The sequence below is a fragment of the Benincasa hispida genome, chromosome 8 (assembly GCF_009727055.1).
Source record: "Benincasa hispida cultivar B227 chromosome 8, ASM972705v1, whole genome shotgun sequence".
Lineage (NCBI taxonomy): Eukaryota > Viridiplantae > Streptophyta > Magnoliopsida > Cucurbitales > Cucurbitaceae > Benincasa > Benincasa hispida.
Window position 1 is genome coordinate 54,283,665 of NC_052356.1, and position 24,250 is coordinate 54,307,914.

The 24,250-nt window shown below is 36.1% G+C and overlaps 1 protein-coding gene and 1 pseudogene across 14 annotated transcripts in view; both read left to right on the forward strand.

Annotated features, from left to right (window-relative positions):
* Positions 1 to 1,354: 1,354 nt before the first annotated feature.
* The window catches only part of LOC120083855 (G-type lectin S-receptor-like serine/threonine-protein kinase SD1-13), a 28,523-nt gene continuing 5,627 nt past the window's right edge, over positions 1,355 to 24,250 (forward strand). For 12 of the 14 annotated variants that reach the window (XM_039039745.1, XM_039039750.1, XM_039039746.1 and 9 more), the window contains exons 1-6: positions 2,801 to 2,992; positions 4,481 to 4,677; positions 4,753 to 4,963; positions 5,034 to 5,271; positions 5,384 to 5,534; positions 5,622 to 6,826. In XM_039039745.1, the coding sequence (XP_038895673.1) occupies positions 2,842 to 2,992; positions 4,481 to 4,677; positions 4,753 to 4,963; positions 5,034 to 5,271; positions 5,384 to 5,534; positions 5,622 to 5,930 (1,257 nt within the window). In that variant the 5' untranslated portion in view covers positions 2,801 to 2,841 and the 3' untranslated portion in view covers positions 5,931 to 6,826. Of the gene's footprint in view, positions 2,993 to 4,480; positions 4,678 to 4,752; positions 4,964 to 5,033; positions 5,272 to 5,383; positions 5,535 to 5,621; positions 6,827 to 14,190; positions 14,463 to 24,250 lie in introns of those variants that run through there. The other 2 variants (XM_039039754.1, XM_039039742.1) reach the window with 2 other exon arrangements.
* Positions 6,706 to 24,250, forward strand: part of LOC120083856 — a 29,741-nt pseudogene continuing 12,196 nt past the window's right edge.

Sequence of the window (24,250 nt, forward strand, 5' to 3'; positions counted from 1 at the left end):
GTTAGCAAGTTTCTTTAGAACTACAATATTAATATAAATAGTTTAGAACTACAATATTAATATAAATAGTTTAGAAACTATCTTATTTTTCTAATTAATTTTGAGACGTACCATGTTTTTCAAATTTTCCCCAAAATTGATACAATAGCTGTAAACATTATATGGGTATAAGTCTTTTTTTCTTTTTTGATGGCTAGAGATTCAATCAACGAAACAGAGAACTTTGCAAGAAAAACATGAAAAAAGTGGTAGAAAAAGTGGACTGAAATGCTTTTATGTATGACTTTTGTAACCTTCACAACCTCTTCTTCTCCTTTCTAATTATTTTTTTTCCCAAAAGTATTGTAATTAAAGTGTGAGTGGAGGAATCAAACCTCAGACCACGAGATTGATAGTATAAACATTTTGTCAATTGAGCTACGCTCTTTTCCAAATTCAACCATGCACACTTCTAGCTAGAGATGTCCAATTTTCCCACGGGCCTCGAACAAGGCGGGGATTTCCCGATTAGGCGGAGAATGGGGGAAGGAGTGGAGGAAGAAAGTTTTCCGTGAGCTAAACGACACCCCGATTAGCTTCTACATATTTATTTAGTATAGTTATTTAATGTTATGTTATTATTATTATTATATAAATATTAAATTTGAATTTCAAATTTGATTATTTATTAGGAAAGATAATAAATATGTTTAAATTGAATATTTTAATTTAGATTATATATGTGAATAATTTGATTTATATTTATTTCTTTCTATTAAAAAATATTAATTAACTTTTTTAGGTCAAAATTTGATAATTTATCTTTAAATTCAAATTGTTGGTAAAACTAACCATAATAAACAATTTAGTGATAGAGTTAATTATTTAATTAAAATTTGTTCATATTAGTGATTTAAATTAATTGACTTTTTACAAAAAAAAAAAAAAAAAAAAAAAAAAAAAAGGTAACAGGAAAAATTCCTGCGGGGAACCCTATCCCACGAATTCTCCCAGAATTCCTGCCCCGCTCCCATGGTAAATTTCACGGGAATGAAGAATGAAATGAAAAATGGGGACGGGGATGGGGAATGACATCCCCGACCCTGTCCTGACATCTCAAATTCTAACTACTATTATTAAAATAATTTGGATGCAGCTGTTCCTCTTATGCAACACAAATAACCTCCAACCAAAGTTGGCCATGTGTCACATTTTTTAAAAAATATATATATATATATATATATATATATATATTTTTTTTTTTTATTTATTTATTTAATTTTATTGTCAGAGGAAAGGGAGCAAGAGACTAAGGTGCAAGTTCATTTGGAACAGAACAAAAGTAGTATAAAATTGTCATTCTTTATCGCACTCAACTTGTAATTCTCTAGTCCTAGAATTCAGATTAGGATTCGAAGTACACACATTTTTCTACATCGGAGTTCAATAATTAGTATACATCGGAACTCATGAAACACAAAAAGTGCTGCAGCTTTCCATGTCTTGGTCGGGTTCTTCTTCTTCTTTTTTCCTTTACAAGCTTGGGCGAGGATACAATCACATCAAAAAAATTCATCAAAGACCCTGCATCTATAATTTCCAATGGCAGTTCTTTCCGGTTGGGGTTCTTCACACCTCTTAATTCTACGGGCCGATATGTCGGAATTTGGTTCAACCATATATCATCCTCTCAAACAATAGTATGGGTGGCCAACAGAGACAAACCTCTCAACAATACTTCTGGGATTTTCACTATTTACAAGGATGGAAATCTTGTCGTCTTAGACGGAAACGGCACCGTCCTCTGGTCTTCAAATGTTTCCTCTTCTTCTTCTACAACCAACACAATCGCTCGAATTTTAGACTCAGGTAACCTTGTTTTGGAAGATACTACTTCTGGAAACACTATATGGGAGAGTTTCAAACACCCTTCTGATAAATTCTTGAATTCCATGAAACTCATCACAAACAAAAGAACAAAGGAGAAGGTCAAGCTGACCTCATGGAACACCCCTTTTAATCCTTCCACAGGAAACTTTTCCTTAGCACTAGAAGTTCTCACTCTTCCTGAAGTTGTGATTTGGAAAAATAATAACAATAACAATAACCCCTATTGGCGATCTGGCCCATGGAACGGTCGATCTTTTACTGGAATACCCGATATGGATTTGGATTACATTTCTGGATTGAACCTTTTTATTGCCAACCAAACATACACTCTCTCCATTCCTCGCAATTACCATATTCAATATTTTGCTTATTTGGCCTTAACTTCTCGAGGGAATTTGGAGCTAACCAATTGGGATACTGAAAAGAAACACTGGAATGCTGGTTGGTCGTTACTAAAAACAGAGTGTGATTACTATGGTACTTGTGGGGCATTTGGGATTTGTAATCCAAAAGCGTCTCCAATTTGCAGCTGTTTAAAAGGGTTTAAGCCAAAGAATGAAAAGGAATGGAATGAAGGAAATTGGAGCGGTGGATGTGTAAGAAGGACACCATTGCAATGCATTAACATTAATGGCCGTGCTGAAGAAGATGGGTTTGTATCAGTTGAAATGGTTAAATTGCCATTTTTTGTAGAATGGTTCATTTTAGGTTATACAGAAGAAGATTGCAAACAAGAGTGCTTGAGAAATTGTTCGTGTAAAGCTTATGCATATGAAAATGGTATTCGGTGTATGCTATGGAAAAGTGATGAGTTAATTGATATACAAAAGTTTGAGATACGTGGAGCTACTCTTCACCTTCGGATGGCATATGCAGAACTAGATCATACATGTACTCTTTTCCTAAAGTTCTACCATTAATTTTTCATTTCTTAAAATTTTATATCTTTGTTGTTACATCAGAATTTGTTTAATGTTTTTTCTTTTCTTTTCTTTTTGTTTTTTTTTTTTTTTTTTTTTTTTGCTTTCCACATATGATCATCATGTGAAAGACAAGACGACCATTTTGGTGTTCATTATCATTGCTGTATCTTTTTGGTGGAAATGGAGGACTCACAAACGCGGTAACTAAATTTCACCCACCTTATAACTATTTCATTTTTTGTTTTTTTTTTTATTATTGTTTTTTATTTTAAGTCCTTTAATTAATCATTTGGAAACATTTTTGGAAATTAATTACATAAAGGTTACCTCTACATATAAGTTTCTTTGTCTTGGAAATATCTTTTTTTTTTTTTTTTTTGGTTAAGTTTTGAAAAAGAAAACGGTTGCCTCTTAAATTTTGTTTGTTTCTCTATAACTTATTTACCATTTCTTGTATTTTCTATCTAAACACTTAAATTTTTAACCAAGTTTAAAAAATAAATAGGTTTTCAGAAAACTATTTTTTTAATAAGTTTTCAAAACTTATTGTGGTTTTATTTAAAGTCATTATAAAAAAAGTAGATAACAAAACAAAAAAAATCAATAGGTATAAATATTGTTTATAATCATAATTAATTTTCGAAAACAAAAAATGAAAATTTTAATCTTTGTGGCTTTTGTTTTTATTTTGAAAATTAAGTCTATTTTATCCACATTTCTTACAATAATTTACATATTTCTTATATATAATAGTCGAATTCTTAACCAAATTCCAAAAACAAAAACCACTTTTTGAAAGCTATTTTTTAAGTTCTCGAAATTTAGCTTAGTTTTTAAACCATTAGTGAAAAGTAGATAACAAAGGAAGAAATTTGAAGGAGTAAGTAGTATTCATATGCTTAATTTTCAAAAACAAAAACAAAAAAACAAAATGATTACCAAATGAGGCCTAACAATTTTGTTTTCTAAAAATTATAATTGTTTCCTCTTAATTTTTCATATATTAGTTTCCATCTTTCATTTTAGTAACATAGTTGAATGTTTAGGCAGATTTAAAAAAATAAAAGTAGTTTTCTGAAAATACTTTTTTAAGTTTTCAAAATATAGCTTGGTTTTTGTAATATTGGTATAATCTAGAAAACAAAATAAAAAACCTAAAGGTGAAAGATGTATTTATAGGTTTAATAATTTTCTAAAACCAAAAGTTAATCAACAACCAAATAGTTATCAAATGGAGTATTAATTTTTAAAAATTTATTTTTGTTTTAGAATTTGACTAATAACTAAAATGCATTTTCTTAGATAAGAAATTGCGCGAAAGTACAAATGAATTTTAGAAAAGAAAACTAAAAACCAAGTTGTAGTCAAAGGATTAGGTTTTGTTTTCAACCTATAACAATGTTAGAGGTCTATAATACTAGTAGTAGTAATGTCATTTCTTTACCATTTTATCCATTAGTTATTTAGTGTTATATTTTTCAAATCGAAGATAGCTCAATTGACATACAAGTATATCAATAATCATGGATGGTTTAAATCCTTTTATTCTTAATAAAGCTAAAAAAAAAAAGTGTTATATATGCCCATTTGACATATAATTTATTGATCCCCATCTCTACCAAGTAAAAGACAAAGATATGCATATACATTTGCTAATTAACCTTTTGAGGTCTTATACTTATAAACAGAGAAGAAGATCATAACTACGATGACCAACAAAAAAGGGAAAAAGATTTTAAAATTGACAAGGGAGGATGATATGATTGAGGATGATATTAAACTTGAAGAGCTACCTCTTTATGATTTTGAGAAGCTGGCAATTGCAACCAACAATTTTGATATAAATAACAAACTCGGGCAAGGCGGCTTTGGTCTAGTGTATAAGGTATGTCGTAGTACTTAAATTTAGATTTTATTTTATTTGGATTGATTGATTAGAAGCAAATGTTTTGTGTTTTAGGGAAATTTATTAAATGGACAGGAAATAGCAATAAAGAGGCTTTCAAGAGCCTCCAACCAAGGGTATGAAGAATTTATAAATGAAGTGAGAGTGATTTCTAAACTTCAACATAGAAATCTTGTACGCCTCTATGGTTGTTGCATTGAAGGAGAAGAGAAAATATTGATATATGAGTATATGCCCAATCTAAGCTTGGATGCATTCATCTTTGGTGAGTTATTTTTATGCTAAATTTTAATGATTTGTGTGTTGCATTATTAAAATTTTATGTGTATTTGTAGGCTCCGCAAAACAAGAACTTTTGGATTGGAGAAAGAGATTTAATATTATTGATGGAATTGCTCGAGGTCTTCTTTACCTTCATAGGGATTCTAGATTGAAAATCATTCATAGAGATCTCAAAGCAAGTAATATTTTATTAGACAAAGATTTGAATCCTAAAATTTCAGATTTTGGCATGGCAAGAATTTTTTGTGGTAATGAAGCTCAGGCGAACACTTTAAGAGTTGTTGGAACTTAGTAAGTACTCTTCTAAAACTATATTTATAGTAATTTACTTTGATTCCTATATTTTTATGCGGCCAACCAAATTCCATTTATGTGTGTTTATTTTTCTATTGTATGAATCTAGTGGATACATGTCTCCTGAGTACGCAATGCAAGGTCAATTTTCAGAGAAGTCAGATGTATTTAGCTTTGGAGTTTTATTGCTTGAAATTATCAGCGGGAGACGAAATACAGAGTTCTACCACCATGAAGAAGCCATAAGCTTATTGGGATTTGTATTGTCTACATAAAAACTCCACTCTCTCAAAGTTCATGATAACATTCAAATATCAATTAAACAAATTTTCTTAACTTGGTTTCAGGCATGGAAATTATGGATGGAAGACAATCTTATTACTATGATTGAACCAACAATATATGAATCGTGTTATCAACAAGAAATTTTGAGATGCATTGAAGTGGGGCTCTTATGCGTACAAGAATTTGTAAATGATAGGCCAAATATCTCCACTATTATTTCAATGCTCAACGGTGCAATTGTAGATCTTCCTTCTCCAAAGGAACCTGGCTTTGTTGGTAGACCATATGAAAAAAACATAGATTCGTCTCAACAAAATTTAGATAAGTATTCTATAAACAGTGTTACATTCACTACAATTATAGCTCGATAGTACATTAGGTTATGAAGGATCTTAGGTTATGCAATTTTGCCTTCTGAAGGATCTTTCAGTTTATGAGGAACAATTAATCTTTTAATTAAATGAACTGATGTAAAATTTGGTGGGTAATCCCTAACACGGATATAACCTGTCAACAATGCCACCTATATATATGAATACAACTGCTCCCATTTCATATATATACATATATCGATTTTTGTTGGGCTTGAAGGGCCCAAACTAGGCCCAAGATTGTGATTAATGAAAGGGAATGAGGTCTGGCTTGGAAGAAGTGGCTGTAAAGAAGCCACATAGCTGGTGACAAGATAGAGGAAGCTTCGTCCCTCTTTTCTTCTTTTATCCTTGTTAGTGGAATTCTATTCTGATTAGAAAAGTAAAGTGGAAAAACTTCTCAGACTCTCTGTTGATTACTTCCTAAAACTTCTCTAACTTGTAATTCATATGGTTGTGCAAATTGATTGAGAGAATTGTGCATGGATGAACAGAGAAATAGAAGAGGATGGAGATGAGAGAATATTGCAAGCAGATGTATATGGTTTGGCAAGATGCCTACATCCACGGGAGAAAAAGAATTCTTTTATTCTTGGAGGAATTTTACACAGATAAGTCTCTAACTCTCACACTCTAATTTTCTTACTGATAAGAATTCTTTATATAGAGAAGGATGGTACATGATTAGTGAGTCTAGAAGTGTATGTAAATGTTGTTTTCTCTCTAGATGTTACAGACTTTACATTCCATCTTGAAAACAACATTTAAGGTGTTAAATGGATTGTTTCTTCTCCTGACTTTCTTTCTGTCATCCGTTGTCAGGTAGCTCGAAGCTGATGATGTCTAGACATTTCTAGAGCTTGAGCCGAGGGACTAATTTGGTGAGCATGTCCGAGGTATGAATTTTTAATATTTCCACATTTCTGTTTTCTATATGTTCTCGAACAAAGTGGTATTTAATATCAATATGTTTAGTACGATTGTAAAATTTAGGATTTTTGGATAGGTGTATTGTGCTTTGGTTGTTACAGTATATTTTTACTATTTTTTGTTTGAATCCAAAGTCTTGCAGGAGTCCTTTTAGCCATGGAGCTTCTTTAACTGCCTTAGACAGAGCTATGAACTCAGCCTCAGTGGTTGAGAGAGCTATTACAGGTTGTAAGTTAGCTTTTCAGCTTAGTAAACATCTTCCATATAGGAAGATATAGCCTAAGAGAGACCTCCTTTTATCCAAATCCCCTGCATAATCTGAGTCCACAAACCTAAATAGTTATGGTTCAAAATTAGTGGTAGGTTGATACAATTTTTGCATCTTTAGTACTTTTTAAGTACCTTAAGATCTACCTAGTTGCTTCCAAATCTTTCTTCATGGATTAGCCATATATCAACTAACACGGTTTCTTGCATAAGAAAAATCTGGGCTTGTAGAAATTATCAAGTACATTAGGCTTCCTACAGGTTGGGTATAAGGCACTGTAGACATCATTCTTCTGTGCTCAACATCAGTGTCTTTGGGAGAGTTAACAGCTGAGATCTTGAAGTGTTGTGCCAAAGGTGTATTAACTGGTTTTGCTTCCTCCATATTGAACTTCTCTATCAACTTTCTTCAGTAATTAGGTTGACTTGTATATAGCTTTGACTTGTCTCTGTGTCTTTCATTTTCAATTCCAAGAATTCTTTTGGATTCCCCTAGGTCCTTCATGTCAAATTTTGCCTTTAAGAGTTTCTTAACATACTTTAGATCCTCTTTGGATTTTCCGGCTAGAAGCATGTTATCAACATATAAAAGTAAGTAGACACAGTCATGAAAAGACTTGGTATTTACATAGGCACAACTACCAAATGAGCTTCTCTAGAAACCAATCTTAGTAATATAATCATCAAACCTTTGATACCAAAACTTTGGTGATTGTTTTAAGCCAAAGATAGACTTTTTCAATAAGCAGTAGTGGTCTTCTTTTCCTTTAACTTCATATCTCTTAAGCTGAACCATGTAAATAGTTTCTATCAAATGTCCATGAAGGAAGGTTGTTTTAAAATCAAGTTGATATAGCTCTAGGCTTTGTTGTGCCACAAGTGATAATAACATTCTGATTGAGATATGCTTGACTACTGGAGAAAATATTTCATTATAGTTGATACCTTGTCTTTGTGTGAATCCCTTGGCAACTAATCTAGCCTTTAATCTTGGCTCTTGAACCTTAGCTATGCCCTCTTTGAATTTGTAAATCCATTTGGATGCAATAGGTTTACATCCTTTTGGAAGTGGTTCGAAAGTCCAAGTTTTATTTAGGTTTAGTGACTCGATCTTCTTATTCATAGCTTCAACCCATCTTCTAGCATTAGAGCTGCTCACAGCCTCTTCAAAAGATGATGCGTTCTGATTCATTCACACTATCTGAAATATTTAGGGCAAGATTAATGTAGTCTGCCTTATATCTGATTGGTGGCACAATGACCCTCCTTTGCGTATCTCTAGCTAAGAAGTAGTCTCTTAAATCTTATTGTTCAGCTTCAGTTTCTTCAATCACCCCTTCTTCTTCTTGATCAAGAGGTTCATTACCACTATTCTCCAACCATGACATGAAAGATTCTGGGTTTGCTCTGAGTATCTGTTCCACCTCAATTTTATCAATAGGTTCTTGAGGTGATTTAGCAATGATATATTTTGGGGTTGATGCCCTAAATCTCGTAGGATCTTGTAGTTTGTAAACACTTGTATGAACAAATATTTTGTGATTTATAATATATGATATTTTATTCACATTGTCTATGAAATATATGATATTTTAGTTGCATTAACCACAAACCAATAAACTAAGATCCATGTTTATCGTTATAACTTAAACATATATGTATTGACATACAATTTATCGTTATAACTTAAACATATATGTATTGACATACAAGTGGATCGTGTTTATGTGATAACCTAAATGGTCTGTAGTATATGGATAAGGTTGAGTACCTTATCTTGGTGACACTAGGTGTTACAAATGTTGTAAAGTGCTACAAATGATCTGATCCTGATCATTCATGAATTAGACATGCGAGCGGGGATATTCTATATAAAAGAGTTTGTATAAGACCGAACCACGAAATATTTAGTCTCGTTATATAATACCGTTCATAATTGAGACTTTCATTTCACTAGGATGACCATAGATAACATGACCTTAATCCTGAGTGAGTTGTGAACTCCTGCTTATGAGGGCGGTCCTTTGATTTGCATTGGTGAAAGTGGTCAAATCGCCGACTCAACAAGCCTGCCATTTTGGAGATTCATCTGATTGGGCTGGGAACTCAGGTACACAAGATGGAATTCACTCCTTTCCCAAAGTAAGGGTAAGTAGATAAATTACTCCCTTAAGGGCTGATTTCGGGTCTTGAACGATGTGACGCCACACCCTCCCTTGGCCCGAGAGGGGTTTAGTCATAGTGGGACTATGATCTATTGTTCACTAGAGGGATCAGTGATACTTAAGGAAATATATGTAACTACAGGGGCAAAATGGTAATTTAGTTCAACTATACTTACGAGCGATTTGTGAAAGGTCATTGTACTGTTGATTGGTTATATCCAATGGACATGGAAATATATCTGTAGTGCGAAGAGTGCAGCTGTCGATCTTTAGTGGAGTGCCCGACAGTTAACGGATGGTGAATAATGTGATTAAAGGGTTTAATTAGTTATCACATACCGTTGAAGCTTCAAGCTACAGGTCCATAAGGTCCCCTAGGTAGCTCAATGAATTTTAGTTGAGAATTAGTTTTTGGGTTAATTTGAAATGTTCAAATTAATAAGAAGGAATTTGATTATATATGATATAATTCAATTAATTCAATTATATATGATATAATTGATATAATGTGTTTGATACATTATTATTTGATTGGAGGAACTAATATTAGAATATGATTCAAATATATTTCTATGAATAAGGTTCATAAATATTAAATTTAATATAAATTATGTATATTAATGTCTAAAATAGAGAAAAAGAACTATGGTTTATATATTATATATGATGCATATTAAAAACTATAGGTTATAAATATAATATGATAAGTTAGTTAATCATATTTATTTATATTTATTAATTATTTGATAATTAAATTCTTTTTCTCCATAACCACCCTTGGTGGTAGTTATTTGGTTTTATGGGAAAAAGTGGGATAAAAGAAAAATGGTTTTCTAATTATTCCCTTGAGAGAAAATCAATCAAGTTAATAATCGAGTATCTACACGATTACTCGAGACGATATATGATAGTCTTATCATCTACACGATCGAGTGACTTGTTTATGCGATAGACTTCGTCGTTTCCACGATAGTGTTGTTCGTCTACTCGATCGTCTTCCTCCTCCACACAAAACCTTCCCCTCTGACCAAAATTAGCCAGTGCCCACCACTCCTGGATTCTCACACCGAGAATACCAAGGTCACCAAGTGGTAGTATCCGTTTGGTTCGAAGATCGAGTTGCTGCTTGCTGCTTGTTCAAGGGAATTCGTGACTTGTTCGCTGTGTTCTTAAACTAGTACCATCAAGGGATTTACTTAAAGAATGGTTCTTCAAAGGTATATTCTCTTAATCCTACGTTTTTATTTCAAAGCATACTGTAATTTAAGTTTTAGTGCATGGTTTGTTCTGTATGACTGTAAAAGTATGCGTTCAAACACGATGGGATTTGGACGATCTGCTTCCGCTCAAAGATTCTCTGTAAATGGAGTTCCTTCTATTGTTGCAGAGCCAAGTTGTATTGAATTTTGTTTACAGTTTGGTGGGTTTTTAAGTTTCTGCAATCAATTTAAAGTGTTAAATCTTTATGGATGTTGTTGATGGATAATTTCGGGATAATTGTCTCTATTTAATGTTTTTGTTTACTTTTACAAAAGTTAATTTGTAAGGGCCCCTTCATTTTTGGGCATAAACACTTGCAATCGAGTTTGTATTCATTTTAAGTTTTTGAGTCGTTTGTGAAAAAGCTTCAGACGCAAAGAGTTACAGTTTGCTTCAATAGAGAAGACGAAATGGTGGTCGCATCTTGTAGCTTAAGATAGATGATCGTTTAGATTTGGCTATGCGTTCATGTAGAACTGTTCTACTCGATCATGTACCATTTGCTAAACGATCACATAGTTAATGCTACGCGATCGTGTAAAGAGTTTACACGATCGTGTTGTGTTGGCTGCATGATCGCATAAACAATCGAGGGTAAAAACGATTGCATATTATTTGATACTCGATGCAAGGCATGCACGCTAAACGATCGTGTAGGCCATCATGCTCATCGTGTAGTCAGTAGCTACAAGATCGTATGGTATATGATACTCGGTGCTTGCTACTCGATCGTGTAGGCTATCATGCTTATCGCATAGTCGTTAGTTACATGATCGCATGACATGCGTTACTCGAAGCACGCTGCACGATCGTGTGGACTTGCATGCTCATCGCATAGTCCTAAGCCACACGATCATTGCTACACGATCGTTTATACTCGACGTTCGTTACTTGATGATTAGAAGGATTTGCTACATGATCAAGTGACGAGACTTCAAGGGCTGTTCAAGACCCGGTTCACCTGTTCGAGCCGGTTGACTCCAACTTTGTAATAGTTTAACATTTCCTTTTCGAATTTGAGATATACTTTCTCGATCCATCAATTTTTCTTAAATGTGCAGTGATGTATGTGTATATTATATGCCATCATATATGTCATATAGTTTTAAAACCCACCATAGGTTATGCATTTAATTCATGCATCATCTTTATATTTTAAGTGTTATAATATATTAGTATGCATGATTAAATTACTTAAAGCATGCTCGTGCATCATATAATATAAGAGTTATAATATATGCATGCATTAAAGCATATCCATGCATCATCTATATTATAAATGTTATAATATAAGGTTGTATGTTAGCATGAAATGTATTCTTAGTTCATTACTTGTTATATAAAAGTTATATATTAGTAATGAATGAACATTGTATGAAGCATGACACTTAGGTTTATTTATAAAAGTTATAAATACCTTATGTTTGTCTAGCTAGCAATGTGAATGATTTTAATTGTTTCATTCTTTATAAAAGTTATAAATAATGAAATTAGAATTAAAATCAAATAGAAAGAGTTGCATGTACATCTTAGTTTTAATCATGTTTTAAAAGTGTTTTAAAACTTGATTGAGTTGGACCTAAGATCACGTTTCTAATAAGATTAGAAACCTAAGTTTAATCTTTTAATTTAGTTTAATAGGATTAAATTGACTAATAAAAGATTAAATATGTAACAAATGTATCTATAAGGTACCTTCTGTCTAAGGCTGGTTCTGGCTAGGTTGGGGTACTTAAGTCGATAGAAACGTCGCACCCCTACCTGGGAATCTACCTGGAAAGATGAATTAGATAGATTTGTTACATGCATGGAAATTTGATGAAAGTCTGTTAAAGTGTTTAATAGGACTTGAATCAAACTTGTTTAATCATCAAAAGCAAGTATTGATTTTAAGTAAATTAAACAAGTTAAAATTAGTAGCCGGATTTTCTAAGTTAATAAAACCCTAGTTATAACATTCAATGGGAGGTAATTGGGGTATGTGATACTTCATTTTACTTCTTCACATTTCTCCCTAAAAAGTTCACACCATGAGATCTATCCTCTGCCTCAAGGCACCACTAGAGTATCTGCCTACGGATGGAATTTGGGTAGGTCAATAACAAGGTGAATGGAGAAAATGTTCATAGTAAGTGGGAGCGGGATGTGTGACAACATATCCCTCGGTCTCTCTCATTAGGTTGGATAAAGTTTTAGTGCATCGCCTTGTGGCACCCTGGGAGTGTCCCCCTAAAGGATAGTTGTTTTGCACAACTCTTTATTTGATCTCCAGAAATGGATAGGATTGCTTTAGTCTCTTGTCCTAATCGGCGTTTCCCTAAGGTTGGCTTAGGGCGGGACTCTAAGGCCTAAAATGAGGGGTTACACTTACACAAAATTGTTAAGAATGTCAACAAATTCTAGATCGAACAATGGTGACTATTAGATTCAGTTACAATGAGTTGTTTTAGTCTAATGGTTGAGATTGTCTCATTTAAGTGAAGGGGCACATGATCACCCTACGGTGACATTTTTCCTACCTCACTGAAGCATTATTGCAAAATAGATGTCACTTAGGGTACACTAGAACTATTTTGCTAAAACTTAAATTGGCATTAAAAGTGGTTTAATGCAAGTAGACTTATTAAGTTTGTTCATTGTTTAAACAAATTTTAAATTATGACAACCGCTACCTTATCACTACTTGTCGCTGATAAATTGACTGGCAAGAATTACGCTTGTTGGAAAAACAAGATAAATACGGTTTTGATCATCATGACCTGAGGTTCGTTCTTATGGAGGAATGTCCTCCTATTCCACCTCCTGACGCTACTCGAAACGCTCGACACACGTATGAGCGATGGACACGGACGAATTAAAAGGCTCGAGCGTATATCTTGGCTAGCCTTAACGATGTTTTAGCCAAGAAGCATGAGCCCATGATCACTGCACGTGAGATCATGGAGTCCCTGAGGGGAATGTTCGGACAACCGTCCGCGTAGCTCAGGCACAACGCTCTGAAGTACATATTCAACTCACGGATGAATGAGGGAACATTTGTTCAGGAACATGTTCTCAATATGATGGTCCACTTCGATGTGGTAGAGATGAATGGGTCGAGCATCGATGAGGCCAGCTAGGTTAGCATTATTTTGGAGTCGTTACCAGAAAGCTTCCTTCACTTCGTTAGCAACACTATTTTGAATAGTGTGGATTACAACCTTACAACTCTACTCAATGAGTTGCAGACTCTCCAATATTTGCTAAAAAGTACGGAGAAGAAGATTGGTGAGGTAAATGTTGCCTCATCTTCTAAAAAGTTCCATAAAGGTTCGATCTCTGGAACTAAGTCTGTACTTTCTACTTTTGGCACTAAAAAGTGGAAGAAGAAGAATGGTGGTAAGAGGAAGGCGCCTGCTAACCCACAACGTGTTGCTCCATGGGGTAAGCAAGTAATGAGAGTTAACAAGGGAAAATGTTTCCATTGCAATCAGGACGGACACTGGAACCACAACTGCCCACGTTATTTGGCTGAAAAGAAGAAGGCCAAACAAGGTAAATGCGATTTACTAGTTTTGGAAACTTGTTTAGTGGAAAATAATGATTTTGCTTGGATTATTGACTCTGGGGCCACTAACCATGTTTGTTCTTCATTTTAGGGAATTAGTTCCTGGCGGTAGCTTGGTGCTGGTGAGATGACGATGCGAGTTGGAACTGGGTATGTCGTCTCGACTATGGCAGTGGGAGGTCTCTAGTTGACTTTACAAAATAGGTTTATCATTTTGAATGATGTGTATGTAGTTCCCGAGTTAAAGAGGAACTTAACTTCTGTAAAGTCTCTACTTGAATGTAAATATCAAATACATTTCTCTGTAAATAAAGTGTTTATTTTGAAAAATAGTGTTGATGTATGTTCAGCTCAATTGGAAAATAATTTGTATGTGCTAAGGCCGTTAGCAACAAATGCCATCCATAATATAGAGATGTTTAAAACTGTCGTAACTTAAAATAAACAACTTAAAATTTCTCCTCAAGAAAATGCCCAACTTTGGCACCTCGTTTAAGGCATATTAATCTCAATAGGATTGAGAGATTGGTGAATAATGGACTTCTAAGCGAGTTAGAAGAAAATTTCTTACCTGTGTGTGAGTCATACCATGAAGATAAAATGACTAAAAGGCCTTTTTGAAGGAACTCTTAAAATAGAGATCCAATGAGCGGAAGCAGATCGTTCCAAACTCCATTGTGAAAGAACATGAAAATTTACAATCCAACAGATCAATTATGATTAAATCTAAATTATAACATGCTTCAAAAAAAAAATACAAGAGATTGAGTAAACTTACCCTTGAAGAACCTTTCTTCTTTTATTTCCTCGATTAATCAGCCCAACGTTCAATAGCAGAAATGCAACACGAATCAATCCAGCAAACAGTGCGAACTGTCAGATCCTCGATCACAATCGAGTTAAACTCGATACTCGACCCCCAAATGAAAACTCGACACTACCAAGAGGCTACCTTGGTGTTCTCGGTGTGAGAATCCAAAAGGTGTGGGCTTTGTATGGATTTGGTACAGGGAAAGAGGAACTGAACGATCATGTAGACAATTGAGTAAGTGGGAGAATACAGAAGTTTATCGTTTAGACTTGGGTACTCGATCGTTTAGCAGCGAGTAGCTATCATATAGGAAAACTCGATACTTTGTCGTTTACTCTCTCAAGGTTATCGTATATCCTTTTTGTTTCTGTGCGTTCGATTATGAAAATATGAAAATGATTTTCATTTTTATCCATCAGTTATCAAAAATTGATTATAACGTCTCACTCATTTGGTTATTGGACAAAATCGAAATCAATTATCTTATAATTGATTTAATTATAAATACATATAATAACTAATTTATGTATATTATATTCTATCTATAAGTGTTTAAATATTACATCATATGTAATCATATAAACCAATGGTTCTTTTCTCTCCTTTATGTCATTTAATATAAATATACATTATTTTCCTCAATTAATATATTAATAAATTAAATCAATTATATCACATATAATTGAATCAAATTTTAATTATATATCAATATATAATCAAAAATCCTCTCGTTAATTTGAACACTTCAAGCATAATCAAAAACTATTCTTAACATGAGATCCATTGAGCTACCGACCAGGGGACCTGATAGACTTGTAGCTTGAAGATAAACTCACGGTACGTGAATAACTTCACTAACATCTTTAATCACGATATCCACAATACGCTTAACTGTCGGACACTGTTGCGGAAAGACAATATTTCCAATCTTTCGACTACATATATATTTATGTTCCATTGGATATAACAAATGCAACAGTAGATGACCCTTCCACAAAATTGCTATCATAAGTACAGCTGGATCCATTTAAAACTGTATTGCCCCTTTAGTTACATCTAACTCATTCAGTACATGATTCCTTCTAATGAACAATACGTTCATAGTTCTACTATGAATTAACCCTTCTCCTGGCAAAGAGAAGGTGTGTGACACATTGCTACAGCCAAGAATCAACTCTTAAGTGAGAAATTTATCTAACTTTACCCCCTGATACTTCGGGGAATGGTGAATTTCGTCTATGTAGCTGAGTCTCAGTCTCCACACAATCAGACGAATTCCCAAAGTGGTATTTGAGTCGGCAATTCTGGCAGACTTTGCACCCATGAAATCAAAGGACCACCCTCATAGGCAGGAGTTCACAACTCACTTAGGATTAAGGTCATGTTACCTATGGTCATCCTAGTGAAATGAAAGTCTCTGTCATGAATGGCGTTATATAACGAGACTAAACATTTTGTGGTCCGGTCTTATACAACCTCCTCTATATAGAGCATCCCGCTCGCATGTCTAATACATGAATGGTCAGGATCCACTAGAGAATTTCGGGCTTTAATATCGGTTGGAAAAACTGAAATCAACATGTATAATGTCGTGTTTAAAAAAAATGGATCTTTAATGTCGGTTTTAAACCGACATTGAAGATGGGATTTTAATGTCGGTTTTAAACCGACATTAAAGGTGTAATATTTTTTTTTCTTATAAAAAATTAAACAACTATCGCGCTTGCCCCCTTTTTCATCTTTACCCTATCGCGCGCGCCAGCCTCTATTTCTCTCTTACCCAAACCCTAACCGATCTACTTCACTGTCCGTTCGTCCGTGGTTGTCCGCCGGTCGTCCGTCGATCTCCATCAGTCTCTATCAAGTTTGTCGTTTGTTGTCCTTTAGTCTCCAACCGTCGATCTGAGAATTTCGGGCTTTAAGGCTTTGGCAGTTCGTCGGTCGTCCGTAGTCCGTCGGGCTTTAAATCAGAAACGATATCGCCGGCCGTCCATCAGTCTCTTCGATTCGAGTGACCATCACTTCCAGTGGAGTTGTGAGTTTTTTATTTTTTGTTTTTTTGTTTGCATTAGATTTTCAATCGAATTTTGTTGCTTTGGCAGTATTCTTTATTGCAATCAATAAATCGTTGTTCCATCTCTATGCTGTAATTCTTTGTGTATCATTTGTGTTTGGTTCTTGAGAAACGTTTACAATGGAAAACTAACCGAATCACTGACCATTTGCAATGTAATTATTTCTATGTAATTAATATTCGTTCCTTGGTAGGTAGGTCGGAAGATTCAAGAATTTATTTCTGTTAGTCTTGTCATTTTCAAATCTATAGCCGTGGGATACAAATCTGTGAGTGGGTCGTTGATAACTTGTAGAAATACAAGTTATTTATGCCATCTTATCTAGATATTGCGGCCAAAAGTTAGTAATTATGCGCCAAATGTGTGAAAATTAACTTAGTATGACAATAATTATAAATATTTGCAATAACACCCACTAACGCCAAAAAGATGGAGGACACGCCAAACTTTATTCTGTTTTGCAGGAAGACCAAGGCACCGCTTGCGCTCAAGGCTCATGAGAAACTAATCAACGCATCTCTATCACAATTGCGCCTGTCAATGAACCTTGAAGAGACAATCACCAAAGTAACAACGCAATGCGATAGTCGATCCAGAGCTATGTTTCGACCGCATGCGGTAATAAAAACAAACACCGCATACGAATCTATGATCGAAAGATGCAACTGAGCAACGTGAGAGTGGGAGATTGAGACGCGTGTACAACTAACGGTTGTGCAGAATTGGCGATCTGATTTCATAACAGAAGGAATAATATCCCTCCGTCTACGGAATTACCATGAGCATCAGGTGGGGACTACATGGCCGGAGTGAAGGGATTTACTCCTATAAATACCCCAGCGAATTCAGAGAAAAGCATGCTATTTGACACTGGGCTAAGTGCTGTAAGATTTTAGAGAGAAAAAGGTTGAGCTGCGTGCTGAAAAGAAGAATCCGGGAAGAGAAAGAGATAAGGCCAAAAGTAAATCTCCATTCTAATCTGCTATATACCCGAGCGAAGCCCTGTGTAGAGACACCTGCTACTGGTGGAGTAAGCCTGAGAGGGAAGCTCTTCCTACCATCGACATTATCCTATCCGGCAAGCAGATTTCCATTGAATCTGTGCCAAGATATTGGCATATGATTGTATCTGTTCTAACTCTCTCCATTGTATTCCATGATTTCTTTATCTCTACATTTACACATTATGTATCAAACATTTAGTAGAAATATTAAATGTTTCGATAAATTTCGTCTACCATATTCTGTCTGTTTTCGTTCACCCATTAGTCATTTTCTCCATGATGTTTTCTTACTCTCTTGATAAGCACTATGAATCTCCAAGAACTTAATATGTATTAAAGTTATGAAATACGTTTAGCTAAAGCATGTTGGACGACATCTTCACCTGTGAGAGCAGAAGTGAAGATGTCATTCTGATCTATCGAGAGAAGATCAGAAGAGTGCGTTAACTAAAGTGAGTAGTACTTCCAGACATGGAAGCAACCTTGCATTCATTACGTTAGACTCTGTTTCACCACAGACATGTAGGGAACGTGGCCGATCACTAAAAGGTGTACACCAAGAGAAGAGCGGAACAGTATTTGTACCTTCAATTCTATTAAGAGCTTGCGTTGTTTGTACTACTTATCTTTCTTTTCTAATTTATTCACGAGACTTGTCGTCGCAACCCACGTCTTTGCACAGCCTTCACAACCAGCTCTAATCCTAGTATCTTGCACATAAATCCTGTATCTTATACATCTAGCTTAGGTTTATTGTATTTTTACCGCATCTTTATAACTTTTCTATATTTTATTGTAATTACTTACTGTACACACTTTTATACAATACTGAAAAACCTGGTCGCATACACCATGAACATACCACAATAACCGGCACCATTTTCCCCGCATTCGACCTCGGATCATACTAAGAAACTTGCGGTGGAATTATACTTGGTTCCATCGTAAGGAAACTTGTGACAACGCAAGGCATACTACTTGAGTATATCTAATTAGCGCATAAATAGCAGTAGTATCCCATCATCATGAGCATTGAATTTCATCTATACACTTTAGCGTACAACAACAAGTTTATGGCGCCGTTGCCGGGGAAAACTGGTCAACGATTAATGTTTAGTATTTTCATGTTATGTGCAGGACATATCTCTTTGTACTGACTGTTTAATGCGAAGAGTAGTCTGATGGCTTATGAGCGCTAGAGTAATCTAATAATTCTAAGAGAACCTAGAAATCAAGTAAATTTTTCGCACAGAGTTCATTAGGGCTGAATTTATTGGTGGAAAAATATGACTGAAGAGAATGTGGCATCTGTTGGAAACCTGAGGGAAGATCTGCCTATAAAGATCCTGTCTTTCTTGCCAGTAATCAGAACATCCCTATGAGGGATTATGCAGCACCAGATTTTTACAATTTTTCACCAGGAATCTCACGACCAGTGGTTGAGGGAAATGTAAGCTTCGAAATAAAACCGATCATGCTGCAAATGATTCAGAATGTGGGATAATTTGGAGGATTATCGGGGGAGGACCCACACGCACATTTGACTAATTTCGCAGACATGTGTAGCGCATTCTACCTGCCTGGTGTAACTCAAGAAAATTTTAAACTGTATCTATTCCCGTACACATTGTGGGATGAAACAAAGAGGTGGGCTCAAGCATTAGAGCCGGGCGAAATTCATGGATGGAATCAGTTGGTTGACAGGTTTATGAACAGGTTCTTTCCTCCATCTGTCAACGCACAAAGAAAGAGGGAGATCTTGAATTTTGAACAAAAAAACTTTGAAACCTTAAGCACCGCTTGGGTGCGATTCTGACAGTTAGTAAAGAATTGTCCACATGTAGGGATTCCTGATAGTATTTTGATGGAAACCTTTTACAATGGCCTGGACCAGTCAACGCAAGCAGTTGTCGACTCCTTTGCAGAAGAAGGATTAATGAATAAGACATATACGGAAGCAAAGGATATATTGGATCGCACATCGCGACACTCTGATGAATGGGTTGATACGGGGCTTGATGAAAGAGGTCTGGAGCAAGAACATGTAAAAAGAGCTGATGTGCCGGTAGACACGATGAGTGCATTGGTCGAGCAAATGACCATGATGACCTCACTCCTCCAGACAGTAGCTGATCAATAGAGAATTCTTTCCCAGGGTACAACGCAAATTAATGCGGTGAGTCATACAACCGCAATGGATTGCATGCAATAGGGAGAAGAGCATCCGAGAGATGTCTGCCCATGGACTCAACAACCCGTATATGCTGTTTATGATGAATCGTGGGGCAACGACCACAACCAGGGTTGGGGGGATCATCCAATTTTCAGATTGGATGAGAATCTTGCTCATGAAGGCCATAGTTCCTATCAATTCAATTATCAAGAGAATCGAGGCAACCCTCCAGTCTTTACTACTTCGGACTGCAGCACAAGTGATTTTCAGGGTACACAGCAATGCAACCAACTGTTTGCATATAATACCTCTTGCAGTACCTCGTCTCTAGAAACGTCACTGAAGCATTACATTGAAAAGAGCGAGGCAATGAGACAAGCGCAAGCTTACTCGCTCAAAGAATTAGAAGACCAAATAGATCAGCTTGCAAGAGAGTTAAAGAAGCAAATGCCTGGTACATCGCAAAGAAGTTCGGGAATAATAGGGCAAAAAGGTAAAGAAGAATGTCATGTCATGACATTGTGGAGTGGCAAAACAACAGCACCTATTGTGCCAAAGGTACCAGATGCGGCATCAGTACCAGCTGAGTTAACTAATAAGGATGACCAAGTACAAAATAATGAAAGCAATCCCAGTTCAGAAGCAAGATTGTCTACGAAAGATGAAGCTTCTCAAAATTTAAATTCTCAATCAACGCAACCTCCGACCAATAATCTACAACAAGCGCAGGACCTCAATAAGCAGCCAAGTGAGCATGAAATACGATAGGATCCTCCACCTTTCCCGTTTAGGCTGAAAAAGAAAGACGACAGTAAGCATATCCAGAGGTTTCTTGACATTCTTCGATAAATTCATATCAATATCCCTTAATAAAAGCATTAAAGCAGATGCTAAGCTATATGAAATTCCTCAAGGACATTTTGACCAACAAAAGGAAAATCGGAGAAAATGAAATCGTTTCATTAACATACGAATGTAGCGCTTTATTTCAAAATAATCTCCCAGCTAAGATGAAGGATCATGGGACTTTTACATTACCCTGCACCATAGGAGGGAAGATGGTCGGGAATGCATTGTGTGATTTGGGGGCAAGCATAAATTTGATGCCCTTATCAATCTTTAAGAAGTTAGACATCAGCAAAGCCATACCAACCACGATTACATTATAGCTAGCTGATTGATCAATAAAGCTTCCAGAGGGCAAGATAGAAGATGTTCTCGTACAGGTAGATAAGTTTATCTTCCCCGCAGATTTCGTTATATTGGATTATGAGGCAGATAGGGAAATTCCTATCATCCTGGGACGCCCATTTCTCGCTACAGGGCGAGCTTTGATCGATGTACAAAAGGGAGAATTGACCATCCGAGTTAATGATCAATAGGTAAAGTTCAGCGTACTCAATGCATTGAAATATCCAGGAGATATGGAAAATTGCCAATGCATTGAAGATCTAGAGGGTGAACAGCTATACGAACCCCTAAAAGAGATGGAGGAGGAAGATTCTAAGGATGACACATTAGTGGAGGAAGATTGCACCGCAATTCATGCGGAATCAAATTTCGAACCACTCAAGTTATCTGAGTGGACTACGCAGCGTATTAAGCCATCATTAGAAGATCCTCCTGTGTTGGAGTTGAAGTCGTTGCCAGTGCATTTAAAGTATGCTTACTTAGGAAGTAACGACACGTTACCTGTTATCATCTCTGCATCACTATGTAAGGAGAAAGAAGATGCTCTCATATGAATCATGCGAAACAATGCAAAAGCCCTGGGATGGACCTTGGCAAATATTCGAGGAATCAGCCCCTCGTATTACATGCACAAGATTCATCTGGAGGAAGGAAAGAATGGATCGGTGGAAAGGCAGCGTCGCTTAAACCCTGCCATGAAGGAGGTGGTAAAGAAGAAAATAGTGAAGTGGCTGGATGTCGGTGTCATCTACCCAATCTCTGATAGCAGCTGGGTAAGCCCAGTGCAATGTGTCCTAAAGAAAGGGGGGATGACAGTCATTACTAACGACAAGAATGAACTAGTTCACACAAAGACAACCACGGGGTGTAGAATCTGCATGGACTATCGCAAGTTAAATTTAGCCACTAAAAAGGACCATTTTCCACTACCGTTCATTGACCAGATGTTGGACAGGCTAGCGGGGAACTAGTTCTTTTGCTTTCTTGATGGATATTCAGGGTATAACCAAATAGCAATCGCGCCGGAGGACCAAGATAAAACTACATTCACGTGCCCATTTGGTACGTTCGCATTCCGACGCATGCCATTTAGACTCTGTAACGCACCAGGTACTTTCCAAAGATGCATGATAGTAGTCTTTTCAGATTACTTGGAGGAGTCAGTCAAGGTTTTTATGGATGATTTCTTAGTTTTCAGCAGTAATTATGACTCCTGTTTAACTAATCTTGAGAAAGTTTTGAAGAGATGTGTAGAAACAAATCTTGTTTTGAATTGGGAAAAATGTCACTTCATGGTGGAAGAAGGAATAGTTCTGGGTCACAAGATCTCTAAGGCAGGATTGGAAGTTGATCAAGAAAAAGTCGATGCAATTTCCAAGTTACCCTCACCAGTGAATGTAAAGACACTAAGGAGCTTTCTGGGTCATGCAGGATTTTACGTAACCCTTTGTATTAATGTGTGACGCAAGCGGATATGTTGTAGGGGCAATTTTGAGTCAACACAGGGAAAAGGTTTTGCATCCCATTTATTATGCAAGTAAAACGTTGAACGATGCACATGAGAACTATACGACCACAAAGAAAGAAATGATGGCAGTGGTATGTGCACTAGAAAAGTTTCGACAGTACCTGATCGGAACAAATGTGATGGTTTATACAGATCACTCTGCGATCAAGTATCTAATGACAAAGAAGGATGTGAAACCAAGATTGATACGGTGGGTGTTGCTCCTACAAGAGTTTGACTTGGAAATTAAAGATAGAAAAGGCACCGAGAACCAAGTCGCCGATCATTTGTCAAGACTGAAAAACAGTGAGGTTCAAGGGACAGAGAAAGATATTGAGGAAAGATTCCCTGATGAGATGCTGATGGCAGTACGTGTTAATGTCCCCTGGTATGCGGACATAGTAAACTTTATAGTTTGCGGTCAATTACCGGATGATTATACCTACCAACAGAAGAAGAGCTAAGACATGATGCAAAATTTTATTTCTGGGATGACCCATTCCTGTATCAACAAGGACCTGATCATATCATACGACGATGTGTCCCTAAGCACGAAGCCAAGAGCATTTTAGAACTCTGTCAAGAATCCCCATACGGAGGATATTTTGGGGGGCAAAGAACTGCCGCAAAAATCCTACAATGCAGCTACTTTTGACCAACACTGTTCAAAGATGCCCATGCCTATGTTATAAAATGCGATAGATGCCAAAGGACAGGGAATATGTCAAAAAGGAATGAAATGCCATTGACGTCAATCCTAGAAGTTGAACTATTTGATGTATAGGGAATTGAATTAATGGGCTCGTTTCCACCATCTGAAGGTCATCAATATATTCTGGTTGCAGTTGATTATGTTTCAAAATGGGTTGAGGCCATCGCATATGCCAAAAACGACGCAGCCACTATGGCAAATTTTTTGAAGAAAAATATTTTTGCGTGCTATGGAATACCACATGCCTTGATCAGTGATGAGGGCTCTCATTTCATCAACCGCATAATTGCTAACGTGTTAACTAAATTCAACGTTAGCCATCAAGTGGCAACCGCATACCACCCACAGACTAATGGGCAGGCAGAAATTTCTAATAGAGAGATCAAAACCACCTTGGAGAAGGTAGTTAATACTACCAGGAGGGATTGGTCATCCAAGCTTGACGAAGCACTATGGGCATATAGGACTGCCTACAAAACACCAATTGGCATGTCCCCGTATGCCCTGGTCTTCAGAAAAGCTTGTCATCTGCCGCTTGAGTTAGAACACAAAGCAATGTGGGCATGCAAGAAGCTGAAGTTCGATTTAGCTAGTGCGGGGAAAATCCGGAAGTTACAATGAATCAGTTGATCGAATGGCGAAGGGATGCCTATGAAAATGCCAAGATATATAAGAAGA